The sequence below is a fragment of the Pongo abelii genome, chromosome 21 (assembly GCF_028885655.2).
Source record: "Pongo abelii isolate AG06213 chromosome 21, NHGRI_mPonAbe1-v2.0_pri, whole genome shotgun sequence".
Taxonomy (NCBI): Eukaryota; Metazoa; Chordata; class Mammalia; order Primates; family Hominidae; genus Pongo; species Pongo abelii.
Window position 1 is genome coordinate 21,047,473 of NC_072006.2, and position 21,237 is coordinate 21,068,709.

At 43.6% G+C, this 21,237-nt stretch overlaps 1 protein-coding gene and 1 long non-coding RNA gene across 5 annotated transcripts in view; one reads left to right on the top strand and one right to left on the bottom strand.

Moving 5' to 3' along the window:
- Positions 1 to 659: 659 nt before the first annotated feature.
- Positions 660 to 12,001, bottom strand: NANP (N-acetylneuraminic acid phosphatase). Its single transcript, XM_002830048.6, has 2 exons — positions 11,378 to 12,001; positions 660 to 3,664 (listed from the first exon to the last, which is right to left on the bottom strand). Exons 1-2 carry the CDS (start codon positions 11,831 to 11,833, stop codon positions 3,008 to 3,010), a joined length of 1,113 nt encoding a protein of 370 aa, XP_002830094.4. The 5' UTR covers positions 11,834 to 12,001; the 3' UTR covers positions 660 to 3,007.
- Positions 11,556 to 21,237, top strand: part of LOC129052094 (uncharacterized) — a 57,440-nt gene continuing 47,758 nt past the window's right edge. For all 4 annotated transcript variants that reach the window (XR_008516857.1, XR_010138781.1, XR_010138782.1 and 1 more), the window contains exon 1: positions 11,556 to 11,681. This is a non-coding gene — a long non-coding RNA (uncharacterized LOC129052094). The remainder of the gene's footprint in view (positions 11,682 to 21,237) is intronic.

The following is a 21,237-nucleotide window of genomic DNA, read 5'->3' on the forward strand; positions in this document are numbered from 1 at the left end:
AGAGATGAGGAGAATGACTTTTCACCATTCACCCTTTTATTTTTTTGACTTGTGTACTACAAGTAGTACTTGTTCAACAATGAATATATTCCCTAATTCAAAAAAGAATGGAATGAAAAATATCATCATACATAACGTTTTATGAAAATTAAACATATAAAACTAGATTCCATACACATATTAATGTTATACTATAAATATAAATGTTATATTTATATTTATTTATATATTTTTATATAAATGTGTTATATTTATATATATTTACAGTGTTATCTAACACTATAAATGCATTAAAGAAGTTATGATAGAAAATGTTTCTTATTGAAGGTTGCAAAGAAGTTTGAAAGCAATAAACCAAGAACTTTGGTAAAGACCTGCTTTCCTACAATACTGAGCATCCACTGGGTCCTGGGCACTCCCAGATCTGAGATGTTTGTGCCTTTGTATGTGGAGGTGCACACGGAACCAAACACCCCCACCAGGTGCTGGTATTCCAGGTGCAGTGTTCATTCATGTCTGTTCTAGGCCCACCTCTGTAAGCAGTGTTAGGGAGGGCCTCTGGCTTTGTGTGAGAAGGCCACTATAGGGAAACTTTGAAAAAAATAAAGATGAAAAAACATCACTCATAATTTTAAGGAATATTATTCTAAAACAAAAAATATTATTAATAAAATCATAGGTTTATTCCAATATTTTAAAATATTTTCTGTAACATTCCACTCAGAAGGTAGATAACCACAAAGTTCTTCCCTAAGGAAGGGTGCAAATGGAATGTAATACATTACTGTACTCTGTAGAATACAAACTGTGAAGACAAGGAAATTCAATTATTCAGTTTTTTCCTCCTACATCATTTCTGCTGGAGAACTGCTCACTTAACATCCTAGAAGCTATCTTGTTGAGATTTGCTACCATGATATAGGAGTGATGAACCTTCACTCTCAGCATAATGAATGTGACACTGCCTACATCCATCCTGTGGGGGAGTTAAAAGGACAAGCCCCCTGCAGCACACGCCAACCAATGTATCAGAGCAATCATGCCCATGACTACTTCTGCCAAAATCCTCCAACTTAATTTTTAAATAGCTAAAATATGATTAAGGTCATATGGGTACTGCATTTGAAACTACAACATCCTCTGTTGACAAATGTTTGCTGTTATAGCAGCAGCACTTTGGGACAGTCAAGGGCACAATCACATTTTAAAAAATCTAGAGCGAAAAGTAAACACAAAAGGGCATTTGCATGAAGCAGAGAATCCTGTTTCTTGGCAGTAGACAGAAAACTGGCTAAAGAAATAGGCTCACAGATAGGTACAATCTACAATTTGATTCTCTGAGTATTAGTCTTGAAGACATAGCTATACACATCCCAACATACAGCCTACTATTTTACATTAGTAGTTTCTTATATAACAGTTGGAAGAAAAACATCAAAAACCAACCTAAATCATATTTATTAACCACTTTAATAAGCCCCTTTATACTTTTTTTTAACCACTTTATTCCAGGTTTGGTTAGGATAATCATGAGACTCTCTAGCCTAACAGTCTAGAGAAAATTCTCCGGTTCCAAGATGATGACTTGCTATGTAGCCATTAATTATTAAGCTCCTGGCAAACCCTGAATTAGATATAGAAATCTGCAAAACAATGATATATTTCCAAGAATGTGAAAAACAGAGGAAATTTAAGGCAGATGGTAACTCTAAGAAGAGTCACATGAGTATTAAATTGGCCCTCGGGAAATGGCTGATAGCAAAATCTAATTTTCTATCAGATGAGGGGGCCAGGCACAGTGGCTCATACCTGTAATCCTAGCACTTTAGGAGGCTGAGGTGGGAGGATCACTTGAGTCCAGGAATTTGAGACCAGCCTGGGCAACATGGCAAAATCCCATCTCTACAAAAAAAAACATTAGCCGGGCGTGGTAGTGTGTGCTTGTAGTCACACACACCCTTGGGAGTTTGAGGTGGGAGGATCACTTGAGCTCAGGAGGCAGAGGTTGCAGTGAGCAGAGATGGTGCCACAGCACTCTAACCTGGGTGACAGAGATCCCATTTCAAAAAAAAAAAAAAGGAACAGATTGGGGGCTGCATGGTTAGGCTACACAGAGGAAATGTTCCTCTTACGGATCCACAGAAGAAAAATGACTTTTAGTGCCACGTGCCTTGTAATTATCTCTAGCAAAACAGCCTAGCTCCCTCAACCCCACTGTGTGTCTGGGAAAAGACAATAAAAACATTTCCTTGAGAGGTGAAGACTAAAAGGAAGCTACCAGCTCACTGTGCACAGGTGAGAAAATGTCATGGTAAAGGAGCACCACGTGTTGATTTTAACAGCTTTTTCTAACTGGAGGAATCTGTCACATGCCATAGAAAAATTGCTCCCTGCCCTCTGAAAAAAAAAAAAAGTCATACAGAAAAATCAGGTTCATAAAAGAAAGTATACATCCAAAGTAGGCAAAACTATGGTTTATGTTTTCAAAATATGCAAAATAATTTCACTATAAAATACCTTGATTTGCATGTGACTTAGTACTTATTTCATATTAACCAGATTCACTTGCTTTGATAAATCTGTGCTTTAGAAAATCTATTTTTTAAAAATATCTGTTTTTAGGCCAGAAGATAAACCTTACATTTGTGCATCCATGTGTAAAGCAATCCTGCTTGGCATTATGCAGCCAAGATACTAAAAGATTAATAACATAATTTTAAAAAGCTCCAGTTACCGACTAACAAATAATATATTTCCTCAAATTTTCTGGGCTATACTACTGACCTGAACTCATGCAATCTGAATTTTCAGATATAAGTACCACTCAATGGTTGGTTGTTACAACTTAGAAGCAATAGGGTTGGGAAGACCTTCAAAATATTGGCCATTAAATCATAAGTAAAATTATTCTTAGAGCTGGATTATTGTAAGTGGAGTACCCTAACTTTTCTTATTTCATACTCAGCAAATTGACTCTAACATTTATAATCATGCCCTTTTATGTGCTTTAAGTGGACATATTGACTTTGCGGTCTATACTTTGTAAGAGAGCAGGTAACTCTAGCACAGAAGAAACCATGTAATGCGGAACTGGGGAGGACTTCAGTGGCACTATTCCATTTTTATTGATCCAGACTGTTGCTTTCAATCCTGCATTGAGGCCTCCTTGGATGTCGGTTTCTAATGTGTCACCGACCATCACACAGTCCCCAGGTTGTACTCCGAGAAGATTGCAGCAGTAATAAAATATGGACGGTGCTGGTTTCTCCTCTCTCTGCTCTCCACCTACAACAACAGCGTCAAAATAGGACTGACAGGCACAAGCCTCAATCTTCTCCCTCTGGGTCTGTCTGTCCCCATTCGTTAATAGAAGTAGGCGGACCTCCTTTCGAAGTTCAGTAAGCATGGCTTTGACATCTTCTGCTAATGTCATATGCTGTAAACGTGTAGATTTCCAAAGGAAATAACATTCTTCAGCCAATTTTCTATTGGCTGCACCACCTTTTGTTTCCTGGATTGCTTCTTCCCAGTGTGAAGTCCTTAAATCAGTAATGCATGTATTGTAAGGATGAAAACATTCCTTGCTGAGTTTAACTTGAACTTTATCACAGATGATTTCAGCCTCTTCTTTATAATGGTATTTTGATTGTAAGAGTTTTATCACCTAAATAATGGAAAATAACTCCATTAACACATTGCATGTCTTTAATAGTCATGCCCTAGGAAGCTGTGATCCTACAAGTGGCTGAGAGATTCCAACTCCACTCCTCTGCTTTAAAGCAGCTATTAACTACACCGTTTCTGGTGGGAATTGGCCTTATTATTATTATTTTTTAATTTATTATTATTATACTTTAGGTATATCTCCCAGTGCTATCCCTCCCCCCTCCCCCCACCCCACAACAGTCCCCAGAGTGTGATGTTCCCCTTCCTGTGTCCATGTGTTCTCATTGTTCAATTCCCACCTATGAGTGAGAATATGCGGTGTTTGGTTTTTTGTTCTTGCGATAGTTTACTGAGAATGATGATTTCCAATTTCATCCATGTCCCTACAAAGGACATGAACTCATCATTTTTTATGGCTGCATAGTATTCCATGGTGTACATGTGCCACATTTTCTTAATCCAGTCTATCATTGTTGGACATTTGGGTTGGTTCCAAGTCTTTGCTATTGTGAATAATGCTGCAATAAACATACGTGTGCATGTGTCTTTATAGCAGCATGATTTACAGTCCTTTGGGTATATACCCAGTAATGGGAATTGGCCTTATTTTTAGAGACAACAAAGTGAGGCTCTCCCAACTGCTCTAGAACTCACTCATTTTTTAAAACCAACTTCTTCATATATAGCTAGCAACAATCCTTTGTTTGACAGTTTAGAGTCCAACATCTTTCATTCTGGTCATGAAGACATGAAAATAAAACTTGTGCTTTTTGGGCCAGGCGTGGTGGCTCATGCCTGTAATCCCAGCACTTTGGAAGGCCAAGGTGGCAGGATCACTTGAGTTTAGGAGTTCAGGACCAGCATGGGCAACATATCGAGACCCCATCTTAAAAACAAAACAAAACAAAAACAAAAAATCCTTGTATTTATTTTTGGTAAAACATTTAAAATTTCTGACAACCACTAAATAGTGGTTGACTATCATCAGAAAAAAATAACACTTAGTTCATCTAATCTTTTCTCATCTACATCCATTTCACATTTTGAAGACCTAAATTGACTATCACCTATAATGGGATCCAATTCTACACTTTTTTTTTTTTTGAGACACAGTCTCATTCTGTAGCTTAGGCTGAAGTGCAATGATACCAGCTCGGCTCACTGCAACCTCCACCGCCCAGGCTCAAGAGATTCTCCTGCTTTAGCCTCCCGAGTAGCTGGGATTACAGGCGCCCGCCACGACGCCTGGTTAATTTTTGTATTTTTAGCGGAGACAGGGTTTCACAATGTTGGCCAGGCTGGTCTCGAACTCCTGACCTCAAGTGATCTGCCCGCCTCGGCCTCCAAATTACTAGGATTACAGGCGTGAGCCACTGTGCCTGGCCCAATTCTGTACTTTTTTGTTTCTGGATACAGTCTCGCTCTGTCGCCCAGGCTGGAGTGCAGTGGCGCAATCTCAGCTTACTGCAACCTCTGCCTCCTGGGTTCAAGTGATTCTCCTGCTTCAGCCTCCCGCGTAGCTGGGACTATAGATGCCCGCCACCATGCCTGGCTAATTTTTGTATTTTTAGGAGAGGCAGGGTTTTACCATGTTGGCCAGGCTAGCCTCGAACTCTTGACCTCAAGTGATCTTCCTGCCTCTGCCTGCCAAAGTGCTGGGATTACAGGCATGAGCCACTGCGCCCGGCCCCAATTCTGTACTTTTGAGTTAAATACTCTCTCTTCACGTGTTCCCAAGCCTCTTTATGTGGCTTTTATAACACTAATCCATTTGGCCTGTCTTCTAACTTTTCCTAAAACCCCTAATGTGGCAAGCATTGTACTACATACTTACATACATTATTTCTAAACTTTTCTACAATCCTGCAAGACAGTTCCATGTTCCAAATGAGGCAGGGAAGTGCAGAACTGTTAATAACTCGCCCATCTGGGATCTGCATCCATACCTGCTTACTTCCAAAGCCCACATGCTTGCCTTTGCACTACGTCTTAAGCACTAGAGACTGGCCTTTGTCGTTGGGGCATTATCGGTGGGGAATATAATATACGACCACTACAAATCATGGGGTGGGGGGTGGGGGAGATGCCATGACAGTAGTTTGAACAAGCTGTGGGAATAATATGGAAGTCATTTCACAGGGTAGCTGGCAGAGGAAGTCACATTGAGACCAAGGAGTAAACAAGCAGAAAAAGTGGGTATGGGAAGAGAAGAAAATCATTCCAGACAAAGGAACAGCATGAACAAAGGCCAAGAGTTTAAAATTTTGTGGAAAAAGCGAGAAGCTGAGTTGAGCCCAAATGGAGGCACGTGAGGGAAGATGCCAAGAGATGCAACTGGGGAATCTGTTCACAGATAATTTGTGAAGGGCCTTGAACCCCATGCTATAGCAGGTGCTGCCTAAATCCCCTTGGCACATACTATATTCACTCGCCAGTGGCTTCCCACTCCACGTATGGGCCTCTCTGCTTGTGGGCTTTACTTGGCTACACACAAGGGTATCTAAACACACAGGATGGGGCTAAAAAGTATTGCCTTGGGAGCAGCCCTCAACAAATGTAGGATAGAAATGGCGAATAAATATCACAGCTTCCTTGCCCCTTGGGGAGCACAACTGAACCCTGTTCTGTGTACTGTTCCCCAGAAATCTCCAGCTGCTCACAGCAGTAACCTGCTCATTAAGCTGCTCTAACCCGTATTGGACTCCTTCCCCTTCTTGTCTCCCCGACCCTTTAACGTGTAACCTGGGATCGCCTCATGAACTGTCTGCACTGGAAATCCTGCGTTCAGGTGAGCACCTGAAGAAAGTCAAACATGCCGGGCAATGCTGCTCTTTGAAATGCACCCAGCTATGGTTAAAATATATCTGTTGTAACAGGACTAGGGAATAAGCAGCATGCTACTCACACCAAAAACTCAACTCACCTACTGAGAGAGAAACGCACGTGTTTTTCTTCCTTCAGAGTAAAATAATCACAACAAAGGAAAAGCGTCTTTTTTTTTTTTTTTTTTTTCCCCCCAAACAGGATCTTGCTCTGTTACTCAGGCTGGATGGAGTGCAGTAGAGGAATGATTATAGTTCACTGTGGCCTCAAACTCCTGGGCTCATCTCCCTTCAGTCCCCCGAATAGCTAGGACTACAACTGCACACCACCATACCCAGCTAATAAATTTTTTTTGTAGAGACAGGGGTCTTGCTGTATTGCCCAGGATTGTCTTTAACTCCTAGCCTCAAGCAATCCTCCTGCCTTGGCCTTCCAAAGTTCTGGGAATTACAGGCGTGAGCCACTGTGCCTGGCTGAAAGGAAAATATTTTTTGAGGTATTTGTGCTAATCAGAAAATGTATCAGAAGACTTGGCCATATGAGAAAAAAAAATTTTAAAAAGAAAAAAGAAAAGAAAATGTAATCATTAAGAAAAATCTTATCTGCCCAAGAAAAATATACCAGCCCTAGGAATTTTAGGTAGAGGCAAAACGTAAATTTTTGCTTTATAAATTTCTATGAACAAATAAAGCTTTTTCAATCTCCATGTTTATCTCACCATCTTTGCTAGCAACATCAATTGAAGGACTCTTAAGCTATGATTGACAGGAGCTCCAAAGTTTCAGCAACCCTACAGCAGTGCAAGGACACATGCCTCTAGGACTCCACAGAGCTTGAGCTCAGAGAGGGGCTGGCTCATAACCAGCTCCTATACAGACCCAGTTTCCTATTGGCTCCCAATACAGACCCAATTTCCTGTTACTTCAACTGACACTTCATTAAGCACATTCTTGGGGCTCTGAAAAAGCAGGATTTGCTCACCTTAAAAGGGAGATGTTTATAAAGGCATGGTATGCCACTCCCAAGTTTCAAAATCTCTTCCTAGTCTATCCCTTCAATTAACTTCCTCATTTTGTCATACAGCAACTAATTACAGGTTGGTGTGGGACAGTAAGTAGCATTTTAACAATATTAACACCTTTAGGAAAAAAGTTTATCAGCATTCATTTATTAGTTCAAACAGAAATCAACACCTACCCTGAATTAGTATGCGTTATTACAAACTCTTTTAACACCTGCACTGAAAATGGGAGTATTGATTGAACTGGAGGTGAAGGAAACAGCTCTCTTACTTGGAGGCGTGATACTTTGTGTGTGACTGGTAAGGCAGGGCTGAAAAAGAAGCCCACAAGGTGCTCGCTGGCCTGAAGAAAGGGGCCCTGCTCTGACAGAAGGGCTATCAGTTAGTAGACTAATATGAACTCAAACTTCACCCACTTCAAAACTCTATTTTAAGGCTCTCTCTGAACATATACAAAAAAGGAAACTATTCTTCTGTCTGCTCCCTAGACCCAGAACTAAAGTTAGTATCATCAATACTTTAGTTTAGCTAACTGATTTTAAAAGACTTTTTGAGGGCTTAGTTTGGGAACCATCTAATACTTTACAACACTTTAAGAAAAGTGTATTCTGAATACTAATCATTTGGATATGAAGCGTATAGCAGGTGCACCTGACAGCACTAACTTACGCACACCCTTAGAATGACCCTGTGGTCTATGAGGAATGTGTATTCGGGTTCCAAGATAAGGAGTCCAGGAGTGTCCAATCCAGAGATTCATTCCTTATTTATGAGGAAGATCCGAACCATGGCCCATCTCATCCTGCGGAACTCAGGTTGCAGAGGGGATACAGGCCCCTTTTTTTTTTTCCATTAAATGAAGGTAGCCAGGAGGAGGGTGCTGCAGGGACGGTGCTAAGTGAAAATGCTATATAAACTGCATTCTTTTTACAAGTGGCTGCAGTTCTGTCCAGCCTGCCGCCAATGGACCGTCTTGTATATAAGTTCCCTCAAAAACCCTTTCTCATTTGCTGGCTCCGGGTCTCATCTTCAGCCTCTTGAACATGGTGCTATCCCTTCTGAAATCAATAGGGATCTAGCACGACAGAAGGGGATGAATTCCAAATAAAACTATTAATAATTTTAAAACACGCTCACAAAATGAGGCCTGCACTCAGCCTAGCAATTCAAGCAGCGCTTCTGTTGTTTTTATTTCAAATCTGTGCACAAACATCACCTACTCGATGAGGCCAAATCTGACCAGTCTATTTAAAATGTTGATTTGTTACCCTCTCTGCTTTTTCTATCACTCCTGTAAATATTTATTATGTTCACTGCCATACCCACTAAGAAGTAAATTCACAAATGCAGAAATCTCTTCTGCTTTGTTCACTGAGAAACTCCAGGCTTCTGTAGAAAAGTTCCTCTTGAGTAATTACCATGAAAAACACGTCTAAAGAGGGAGGAAAAAAATAACTTCCCTAGGTGATTAGAAAAAAAATTAAAGTTGATACATACAGTCAGTATATGACCCCTTCTCCCCAAGCTCAAGGCCATAAATGGCTGGACCTTTCCCTCTTCCTCCATTCATAAATTATTATTATTACTATTTTTTGAGACGGAGTCGCCCAGGCTGGAGTGCAATGGCGCGATCTCGGCTCACTGCAAGCTCCGCCTCCCGGGTTCACGCCATTCTCCTGGCTCAGCCTCCCGAGTAGCTGGGACTACAGGCGCCCGCCAACACACCCGGCTAATTTTTGTATTTTTAGTAGAGACGGGGTTTCACCGTGTTAGCCAGGATGGTCTCCATCTGCTGACCTCGTGATCCGCTCATCTCGGTCTCCCAAAGTGCTGGGATTACAGGCGTGAGCCACCGCGCCCGGCCCATTCATAAATTATTTACAATGATTTGTAATTATAAAGGAGGCAGTAATAGAACCAAGTCTCGAAGTAAAAATTTGTATCCATCCATCCAACATTTATTTAACATTTGCCATGTGTCAAACGAGGATAATTAAGACAGCTTGTTCCCTCCCAAGAAGCTCACTATTTAGTAGTAGGCACCTAGTTGCAAAATTAATTGAAATATCCTTTGACAGATGCATTAAGAAATATCTGAACAAAATACAGCACTACTATAAGTGAGGGTGTAAAGACCAGGGAGGCATACGATTTAGTCTTTGTTTTAAAAATATTGCTGTGGCAAGAATGTGGAGGACACACTGGATGTGGTAAACCTGGAGACAAGCCCACAGCAACAGTCTAGGTGAGAGATGAGTTCAGCTGTAACTAAGACACGCACGGGGCATATGCAGTGGTGGACAGACAGCGTACGAGGGTGGAAGGTGCTATAATTCACTGAGTGGACACTGCACCTATGGGCTTCCCAAGTATTACAGGGTTACTGAGGACTAATATAATTCACATTTTATGAAGATATAAGGCTCCGAGTGGTTAATTCCTTGAGGCACTTTCAGCTTGGTTTTGGAAGAGCTGTGATTCATATTCAAATGTCTGATTTTAAAGCCCAAACTCTGGGCCTACAGCAAGAATTGGCCTAAAGCAATAATTTAATTGAAATGCACAGGACTCAGCTTACTAATAACACACAGGTAAATATTTAACATCTGCAGTGAGAGATACTGGAGGCAATATGGCACAGGGTGGCACCCCTGAGGTGGAGGCCAACAAGTTAAAAGTGTGGAATGCCTCAGTAAAGTCATGAAGACAGACTTTAAAAATGTCTACGGATTCCGGCAATTTGGGACTGCCTAGTGACCCAGCAAGTCTATTTCAGTCTAGCGGTGAAGATAAAGCGACATTACGATGGATTTAGTAATAAATAGGAGGTAGAGACAAGGAGATAACGGGTATAGATTTCTCCGGGAAAACATGGCTGTCAAGAGAGACAGGCAACATCTATAGCAGGAAGAATAGCCCAAAGGGAGGCATCCTTTTTACAGATTTTTTAAAACTATGGGGCAAACATGAATATGCGGCAGGAGTGGAATGCAGCTAAAAAGAAAACGGATGAGGTAGTGGAAGATCCAGGGACACAAAAACTAACTGATGAAGCATGAAGAGGACGGGGCGCTCAGGTTTGGATGAATTAGCTTTTGAAAGTGGGTTTTCCACATCTGATAAATCCTTCCCTTTCCCCTTGAAGCTGAAGGCAAAGAAAGGGAAGCCGGGGTGGACTGGGGCTGGAACACGGGAAGGTCTGAAACCGCCTCCGCGCGTTTAGAGGGGCAGTGCCGCGGAGGAGCGCCTCAGGAAGGGCATTCCCTCGCAGCACGGGCTTTTGCTGTGTCACCTCAGAAAGCCACGGTGACCACCACCCCGCCAGGGAGGCCAGAAGGAGTTCTACGGGGACAATTCTCTAAAGCAGGGCTTAAGTCCAGGCTCGGTACTGACAGCCGTGTCCCTTCAAGGGTCAACACTGGGGCTAACTCTACCAAGTCTCCTCCCAGCACCCCCGAAAGTCGCGTGGGGGACACGACCCTCTGTCGAGCTCCACACCGACAGCCTGACCGGGGGCGGGCCCAGCGCCTGGTCTCGCGGCTTTGCTGTCGCCTCCCGCGCCCACGGGCACCTCCGCCACCGTGGCAGCCGTCACGGAGCCCTTCCGCGTACCGAGCGCCGAGGCACCTGCGAGCAGCCGCTCCAGGGTTCGAGATTGGGTGACGAGCGGCCGCCAGGCCAGGGAAAGCAGACCCGCAGGGCCCGCGCGTCTCCAGCCACCTCCGCACCCGGACGCTCCAGAGGTCTCAACCAGCAAGAGCGGCCCGCGGCGCCAGGGTGGAAGTGGGGTCAAGGGGAAGTGAGCGCGTAGGACGGGGCGGGGCGCACTGACCCCGCCCAGAGGAGCGCCACGGGAGGGGACGTTACCTCCAACATGCCTCTCCTGCTCGCCCCGGCCGTGTCGATGAGAGTGTTGTCCAAGTCAAAGAAAACCGCCCGCACGCGGCTCAGCCCCATAGCGCCGGCCGCTCGCGCGAACCGTAGCCTTGCCACCGCCGCCTGCGCATGCGCAAGGCGGGCTGCCCAGCGAGACGTGGGAGGAGCCGCGAGGTCACCAGACCATCTCCCGGCGCGGGTGGAATTCCCGCGATCGGTTTCATTCCCTGCGCCGCCGAGAAAAGTGAGATCCCGCGAGACTCCCAGGGTCTGGTCTCTCAAGAGCGCTGGAAACGTACGTCGGCGCCTCCGGGTGCGGCGACTTCTTAGTGGCAGTGGCAGTGGCTGTGGCTGTGGCTGGGGTTGGTCCGAAGCGTGGTGCTCTTCCCTGGTGTCTTTCCGCTTATCTCTTTCCTCCCTGGGCTCTCCGGCGCGAGGGACCATCATCACTGCCCCGAGGGAGGTTGTCCGCGCTGCCAGGCGCTGGGCAGCGGGCTCTCCGGGTGGCCGGGCGGGCGGCGCGGAGACGTCGGCGGGCCCGGTGTCTGCCTTGAGCGCCCGCGGTCCTAGCCTGCCTGTGCGCGCAGGTCACTGTCGGTGATCTGCGGACTGCGGAGGGTGGAGCCTGCGCCTTCCCGCCTCGCGCCATTTGCGGCCTTCGCCGAGGTGGAATCCCTGTCTGCCTGGGCCCGCGCCAGCACGTTTCTGAAGGATGTGACTTGGGTCTCTTACAACCCGTTTAGTACCTGTGCCCTAAGACGGAGGGGCTATGTAGTGGCTGCCCCATGTTTTGCCCTTCCTGATTGCTTTCCTGAAACCTTGCATTCTCAGGTCTTTGGATGCCTTTTACTCGGTTGTTTTCAGGCATAGCAAGAGGTTGAGGGACGTCGACCGCCTTTTAAACCCGCGAAAGGGATGTAGCAACTCTTGTCCTCTAGTGCTGGCAGAACGGGGATCGTGACACTAATCTCTAATCTTTGTCTCTCTTGGGTAACTTTACTGTAATTTGGATATGTGGTCATCATTAGTGACCAGAAATTGACTGTCAGGTACAGGCCAATTACCTGATTTTGTTTAGCCAGTGAGCTAAGTGGTTTTTTTATTTTTAAATTTATTTTTATTTTCGAGGTGGAGTCTTGCTCTGTCACCCAGGCTGGAGTGTAGTGGCGCAATCTCGGCTCACTGCAACCTCCGCCTCCCGGGTTCAAGCAGTTCTCCTGCTTCAGCCTCCTGAGTAGCTGGGGTTACAGGCGCACGCCACCACCCCCGGCTAATTTTTGTATATTTAGTAGAGACGGAGTTTCACCATGTTGGCCAGGCTGGTCTCGAACTCCTGACTTCGTGATCCACCCGTCTTGGCCTCCCAAAGAGCTGGGATTACAGGGGTGAGCCACCGCGCCTGGCTAAGGGTGATTTTTACATTTGTAAATGGATTTAAAAAATCAAAATAACAGTATTTTGTTACACATGAAAATCAAGAAATTTTAGTGCCCATAGTTGCATTAGAACACAGTGCACACATTCATTTCTGTATCTTCTGTGGCTGCTTTTGCCATATAGAAGCAGACAGAGTTGAGTAATTGCAAGTGAGACCACGTGGCTGGAATCCTAAAATATTCATTATTTAGCTCTTTAGAGAAAAAAATTGCCAGTCTCTCACTTCGCTGGCGGAACTCCTTAACAGACCACTGATGTTCAGTAGGTTAGATTAATTGGTTTATCTTTATATTAATAGGAGTTTCTTCTGCAGCGTTAGACTACCTACAGTCTTTATATTTTATGGAGCACAATCACAGTTGACATCTCATTGCTACGGTGGAGAATAAACCCACAGGCATTCCTCAAAACCATGACTCCTTTCTGTGCTTACCTCGTTGACGTATAGGGCTAGCCTATCAATTGTGGACATTTAGATTAGCAATCAGCCAAAATTATGGTGAATTAATTGGAGTTACTTTTAATTGACTGAAATGTCAGAATCAATTTAGCCTAAAACTATAGGCACAGGAAGCTTATAGGATTGGAACAGCTTTTTTTTGTTTTCTGACTTGCAGGCAGAGTTCGTTGTTTGCTGATTTAGGCAAAAATCTAAGGTTAGATGAGGCATAGCAGTCTGTATAATCCTTTTAAGGGGATGCGTTGTTTGACAATTTCCTTTTGTGACAAGTCGTCTAATGGCATCCCATGACCTGTCCAACTTTGTGTAGAGCACCCTATTCTGTTGCTGTTCATAAAAATCTGAATCTGTTGTCCCACGCATAGCACCAATTGAAAATAAAAAACAGGAGAGGGAGGATTAAAATTGGCCTATACCGCCTCCTCCAATTGCAGAAACATCGATACCGCCTCCTTCGGTAGTAGAAATAGAAACCCTAATACAAAGAATTTTACACTCTGCTGTCATAGCTGGAGAGCCCTTAGGACCTTGTGCTTTTCCTGTTTCCATAAGGCCTGATCCAAATAATCCACAGTAGGTTATTCATGAACACACTCCACAGGAATTTAAGTTGTTGAAGGAATTAAAAACTAGTGTGGTCAATAATGGAGTACAAAGCCCATGGTTCCCAGAGGAAGGAATGCTAGATGTAGAACTCTGGGAACAAGTGGGGATAAACCTTAAACAACATCAGGTGCAAAGGCATCAGGTCCCAGTAAAATCTTTAACGTTATGGGCTTTAATTTGAGCAGCCGTGGCTCAGTTACATACAGAAGATCCTAAAAAGAGGAAGGAGAAGAAACCATCACCTGCCTTATCACCTCCTCTTCCCTCAGCCCTAATATCACCGGGCCAAAATAACAAAGAGGAAACAGAGGTCTTACCTAAGCCTCCTCCTCCAATAGATAGGAAAAAGGACAGAGGATATACTACAGCCATCAGTCCCTGTGCAGGCACCACTATGTAACCAGCACGGACCTAGGGGGACTGAACAAAGGGCGGGAACACGGGAATGAAAGACAAGAGATAAAAGTATATTTGGAAGAAGGGGTCAGGGGGCACCTTGCCTCTAGTGGACAAGGGGCCTGAGCTTTACACAGCCCTCCGTATTTATTAGGCAAAAGAGACAGCGAGAAGGAGGGTGATTGTCTGGTAATAGTCGGCCATTTGGTTCACAGCAGGCTTGTGAGACTGCATCCTTTGGACAATAGGCACTAGATTTCTCAATAGATAACTTTAAGGAGCCTGGCACCAGGGAGTGATGTCCTTCAGCAAACCTTTTGGTGGCAGGGCAGTGTGAATTTGCCCACATCCTGCATTCATGATAAACAGTTTGCTGTTTGATCATATAGCCTCCAGCCGAATGCTGAGTTGGTCATGTCCCATGGGTCTTCGGCTCCTTGCAACTTTGCTACTTGAATAATGGCTAGATGCAGTAAAACCTGACAGCTTTATTATTTTATTATTAACTGTTTTTTTTGAGATGGAGTTTCGCCCAGGCTGGAGTGCAATGGTGTGATCTCAGCTCACTGCAACCTCCACCTCCTGGGTTCAGGCAATTCTCCTGCATCAACCTCCCAAGTATCTGGGACTACAGGCATGCACCACCATGCCTGGCTAATTTTGCATTTTTAATAGAGACGGGGTTTCTCTCTGTTGGCCAGGCTGGTCTCAAACTCCTGACCTCAGGTGATCCGCCTGCCTCGGCCTCCCAAAGTGCTGGGATTACAGGCATGAGCTACCATGCCTGGCTGACACCTTGATTGATTGATTGATCGATTGAGACAGAGTCTCACTCTGTTGCCCAGACTGGAGTGCAGTGGTGTGATCTCAGTTCCCAGCTTCAAGCAATTGTCCTGCCCCAGTCTCCCTAGTAGCTGGGATTAAAGGTGCGTGCCACCATGCCTGGCTAATTTTTGTATTTTTAGTAGAGATGGGGTTTTGCCATGTTGGCCAGGCCGGTCTCGAACTCCTGACCTCAGTTGATCCGCCTGCCTCGGCCTCCCAAAGTGCTGGGATTACAGGCATGAGCCACTGCACCCGGCCAGCTTTATTTTTTTAATTAATATTATTTGAGACAGGGTCTTGCTCTGTTGCCCAGGCTGGAGGGCAGTGACGCAATCTCGGCTCACTGCAGCCTCTGTCTCCTGGGCTCAAGTGGTCCTCCCACCAGCATGTGGCAGCATGCTTGGCTAATTTTTTTTTTTTTTTAATTTACAAAGAAAAGAGGTTTAATTGGCTCATGGTTCTTTGGCCTATACAGGCTTCTGCTTTTGGGGAGGCCTCAGGAAACTTACAATCATGGTGGAAGGTGAAGAGAAAGCAAGCACATCTTCACATGGCTGGCAGGAGAGAGGAGGCCGGGAGGTGCTACACACTTTCAATCAAACAGATCTTATGAGAACTCTATCTCAAGAACAGCAAGGGGGACGTCTGCCCCCATGATTCAGTCATCTCCCACCAGGCCCCTCCTCCAACACTGGTGATTACAATTCGACATGAAATTTGAGTGGGGACACAGAGCCAAGCCGTATTAACTAATAAAGATAACACTAACTGTTGTAACAAACTGCAAATTTTAGTTGGCTGGGCAGTGAAATAGAAGTTCACTTCTCATTTATATAAAGTACGGTGTGGATTGGTCCTGGGTTGGTGGTGTCACTTCTCCATGGGGTGACGCAAGGCCCAGGGTTTTTCTTGTCATAGCTTCACCATCCCCTAGAGCCTGGGAATCCTCTATCCCTGGGCACTGGAAACCTGGAGAGATCATCGGGGAAGCACACCTGATTTTAAAAAACCCTGGCCTGGAAATGACCCCCTCCCCTCTGCTTGTAGCCTATTGTTTGGCCATGACAAAGACAAGGGAGGCTGGGAGATGTCATCTGTGGCTGGGCAGCTGTTCCCAGCAGCCTCTCTATCTTCTGGAAGGTGGGGCATGAATTTTTTGTTGGTTCACTTGTGAATCGGTAACACCAACGAGTGCTGTAAAATTCGGGAGTGGGATTTTACATAGAGAAAGCTAGAAAAACAACTGTGTGTTCATGAGACCAAGGCATCAGGGTTGAGCACAAACAATTTGAATGCAGATTTGTCTCTGCTAGTTAATCTCACTTTACAGTTCCCCCAACGTCCGGAAGGTTATTTCATGTACTGCCTTTGTGTGGAAGCACATTTCCATAGATAGCAGATAAAGATCTCTTAACCTTATATTTTCCCTCATATCATCATAAGTAGCTTATATAATGCCATTTCAGTGAGCCTGACAGCTTCTACAATGAGGTCTGGAGGCAGCAGCATATCTTCTTGTTGTATATAAAAAAAAGTGACAGCATTCATCGTTTACAGTGACATCAATGAATTCTGCTCGTAGAAATTCCCCATCCATCCATTCATAATACCTTTTATGACTTCAGGCTTTTAAACATGGCACTCTGGTCTGTTTTTCAAATATACCACCATTATCGGCTCAGGAAGCCATTCTTCAATATTTCGTTTTCCTAAGAATATCTGGAATATCTTAATTCCTATGAGGCTTCTCTATGGGGTAGGCTGTCAGGTAGGACTTTAACAGGAAAAGAAGGGGAAAACTGCTGCTGGATCATCCTCTCCCTTGTGACACCTGAAAGTATGTGTCCCATTTTTTCCTTGTCATATTCCCCAAATAAAGACCCATGGGAGACACGGTTCCTGAGCACAGCTGTCTGCTCTGTACTGGGAAGTTAAAAGGGTTAGAAAGAGGGGAGTTATAACACAGACTGAGTTATATTGTGGGTCATTCCTGACCTGGAAACGTATTAGCTCTTCAGAGCCCTTGAGTTTGCCATCAGGAGAAGGAGAGACACCCATTCAGGTGAAGCCTGGAACCAGCAAGGGTTGGGTGAGGAATGGGCAGTGAATGTCCTTCCTAAGATACCCTTCTGCTGATCAGAAGTGCATTCCTGGTTCCCCAGGAAGTGCCCATTTGGACAGAGATGGAGAATTACGAGGGGCATTGCTTCTCAATGTTTTGTCACTTTTGAGGTGCCACAGTGTCTTTCTTTGGCCACCATTTCCTGGTTTCTTCCTTGTCTGCAGATCTTACTAGAGTTAGGCAAAGTCAATTTCAGGTTCAGTTCTAGTGGACTGGGAACAATCTCCAGCAGGGAACTCCTTGGACAGGCTGGGGACAGCTGGGACAATTCCTGAAGCAACTTAGATAGGAAAAGTCACGATGAACTTTGATTTAGGGAAGAATGTTGTTGGGTACCCTGAGTCTGCCTGCCGCTAGCCGCGGAGGGCATGTTATAAACACACCAGACACATCAAGGATGGGAACATTGGACCTAATTTAGCAACAACAAATCATTTCCCTCACGCATACTTCTCTAATTACAAATGAGATTGTGGTAGGCTTAGCATGGGTAAATAAAATTGGTTGTCTCCACATAATATTGGAGATGATAAATGTGTTCAAGAAAGGGCTTCAAATGCCTAGCTGCTGATTAGAAAAGGCAAAATAATTGTGAGATAGTGACTAATATATGGAAGGAATTGTTGCAGAATTGGTCTCCTTGCAGAAGTATCACTGGTCTGATCTTTTCAAGATAATTACCATCAAATGACTCTGTGTTTCATGCTCTACCCTTCAGTTGGCCGAGGCATTGCGGGAATCCCCACATTGACTCGGCTGTAGGTGGCTCTGGCTTTCTCTCTGTTTGAAGCCTGTAACGGAGCCCCTCTGTTTTCTTTTCTTTTTTCTTTTTTTTAAATTATACTTTAAGTTCTAGGGTACGTGTGCACAACGTGCAGGTTTGTTACATAGGTATATATGTGTCATATTGGTTTGCTGCACCCATTAACTTGTCATTTACAGTAGGTGTTTCTCCTAATGCTATCCCTCCCTCAGGCCCCCATCCCGCAATAGGCCCTGGTGTTTGATGTTCCCCGCCCTGTGTCCAGGTGTTCTCTTTGTTAAATTCCCACCTATGAGTGAGAACATGCAGTATTTGGTTTTCTGTCCTTGTGATAGTTTGCTGAGAATGATGGTTTCCAGCTTTATCCATGTCCCTGCAAAGGACATGAACTCATCCTTTTTTATGGCTGCATAGTGTTCCATGGTGTATATGTACCAATTTTCTTAATCTATCTATCATTGATGAACATTTGGGTTGGTTCCAAGTCTTTGCTATTGTGAATAGTGCCACAATAAACATACATGTGCATGTGTATTTATACTAGCATGATTTATAATCCTTTGGGTATATACTACCCAGTAATGCGATCACTGGGTCAAATGGTATTTCTAGTTCTAGATCCTTGAGGAATCGCCACACTGTCTTCCACAATGGTTGAACTAATTTACACTCCCACCAACAGTGTAAAAGCATTCCTATTTCTCCACATCCTCTCCAGCATCTGTTGTTTCCTGACTTTTTAGTGGTTGCCATTCTAACTGGCATAAGATGGTATCTCATTGTGGTTTTGATTTGCGTTTCTCTGATGACCAGTGATATGAGCATTTTTTCATGTGTCTATTGGCTGCATAAAAATGTCCTATTTTGAGAAGTGTCTGTTCATATCCTTTGCCCAATTTTTGGTGGGGTTGTTTTTTTCTTGTAAATTTGTTGAAGTTCTTTGTAGATTCTGCATATTAGCCCTTTGTCAGATGCGTAGATTGCAAAAATTTTCTCCCATTCTGTAGGTTGCCTGTTTACTCTGATGGTAGTTTCTTTTGCCATGTAGAAGCTCTTTAGTTTAATTAGATCCCATTTGTCAATTTTGACTTTTGTTGCCATTGCTTTTGGTGTTTTAGTCATGAAGTCCTTGCCCACGCCTGTGTCCTGAATGGTATTGCCTAGGTTTTCTTCTAGGGTTTTTATGGATTTAGTCTAACATTTAAGTCTTTAATCCATCTTGAATTAATTTATGTATAAGGTGTAAGGAAGGGATCCAGTTTCAGCTTTCTACATGTGGCTACCCAGTTTTCCCAGCACCATTTATTAAATAGGGCATCCTTTCTCCATTTCTTGTTTTTTTTCAGATTTGTCAAAGATCAGATGGTTGTAGATGTGTGGTGTTATTTCTGAGGCCTCTGTTCTGTTCCATTGGTCTATATACCTGCTTTGGTACCAGTACCATGTTGTTTTTGTTAATGTAACCTTGTAGTATAATTTGAAGTCAGGTAGTGTGATACCTCCAGCTTTGTTCTTTTTGCTTGGGATTGTCTTGGCTATGCAGGCCCTTGTTTGGTTCCATATGAACTTTAAAATAGTCTTTTCCAATTCTGTGAAGAAAAACATTGGTAGCTTGATGGGGATGGCATTGAATCTATAAATTACCTTGGGCAGTATGGTTATTTTCACGATATTGATTCTTCCTATCCATGAGCATGGAATGTTTTTCCATTCCTTTTTGTCCTCTCTTATTTCCTCGAGCAGTGGTTTGTAGTTCTCCTTGAAGAGGTCCTTCACATTCCTTGTTAGTTGGATTCCTAGGTATTTTATTCTCTTTGTAGCAGTTGTGAATGGGAGTTCACTCATGATTTGGCTCTCTGTCTGTTATTGGTGTATAAGAATGCTTGTGATTTTTGCACATTGATTTTGTATCCTGAGACTTTGCTGAAGTTGCTTATCAGCTTAAGGAGATTTGGGGCTGAGATGATGGGGTTTTCTAAATATGCAATCATGTCATCTGCAAACAGGGACAATTTGACTTTCTCTTTTCCTAACTGAATACCCTTTATTTCTTTCTCTTGCCTGATTGCCCTGGCCAGAACTTCCAACACTATGTTGAATAGAAGTGGTGAGAGAGGGCATCCTTGTCTTGTGCTGGTTTTCAAAGGGAATGCTTCCAATTTTTGCCCATTCAGAATGATATTGGCTGTGGGTTTGTATAAAATAACAAGAGCTTCATAAATAGCTTTTATTATTTTAAGATACTTTCCATCAATATCTAGTTTTTTGAGTTTTTAGCATGAAGGGCTGTTGAATTTTGTCAAAGGCCTTTTCTGCATCTATTGAGATAATCATGTGGTTTTTATCATTGTTTCTGTTTATATGATGGATTATGTTTATTGATTTGTGAATGTTGAACCAGCCTTGCATCCCAGGGATGAAGCCAACTGAAATGTGGTGGATAAGCTTTTTGATATGCTGGTAGATTCGGTTTGCCAGTGTCTTACTGAGGATTTTTGCATTGATGTTCATCAGGGATATTGGTCTAAAATTCTCTTTTTTTGTTGTGTTTCTGCCAGGCTTTGGTATCAGGATTATGCTGGCCTCATAAATGAGTTAGGGAGGATTCCCTCTTTTTCTGTTGATTGGAATAGTTTCAGAAGGAATGGTACCAGCTCCTCTTTGTACCTCTGGTAGAATTTGGCTGTGTATCCATCTGGTCCTGGACTTTTTTTGGTAGGTAGACTATTAATTATTGCCTTAATTTCAGAGTCTGTTATTGGTCAATTCAGAGATTCAACTTCTTCCTGGTTTAGTCTTTGGAGGGTGTATGTGTCCAGGAATTTATTCATTTCTTCTAGATTTTCTAGTTTATTTGTGTAGAGGTGCTTATAGTATTCTCTGATCATAGTTTGTATTTCTGTGGGATCGGTAGTGATATCTCCTTTATCATTTTTTATTGCATCTATTTGATTCTTCTCTCTTTTCTTCTTTATTAGTCTTGCTAGTGGTCTATCAATTTTGTTGATCTTTTCAAAAAACCAGCTCATGGATTCATCCATTTTTTGAAAGGTTTTTTTGTGTCTCTATCTCCTTCAGTTCTGCTCTGATTTTGGTTATTTCTTGCCCTCTTTTTTTGTAGACAGGAGGTCTCCCTATATTGCCCAGGCTGGTCTCAAACTCACAGGCTCAAACAATCCTCTTGCCTCAGCCTCCCAAAATGCTTGGATTATAAGTGTGAGCCACCACACCCTGCCTGACAG

Bases quoted from the DNA above. Each gene is read 5' to 3' on its own strand.
- NANP (XM_002830048.6), bottom strand. From the start codon at position 11,833: ATGATGGTCCCTCGCGCCGGAGAGCCCAGGGAGGAAAGAGATAAGCGG. The intron at 3,665-11,377 runs GTAACGTCCCCT...TCCATTATTTAG, and splicing joins GCAGGAGAGGCATGTTGGAG to GTGATAAAACTCTTACAATC.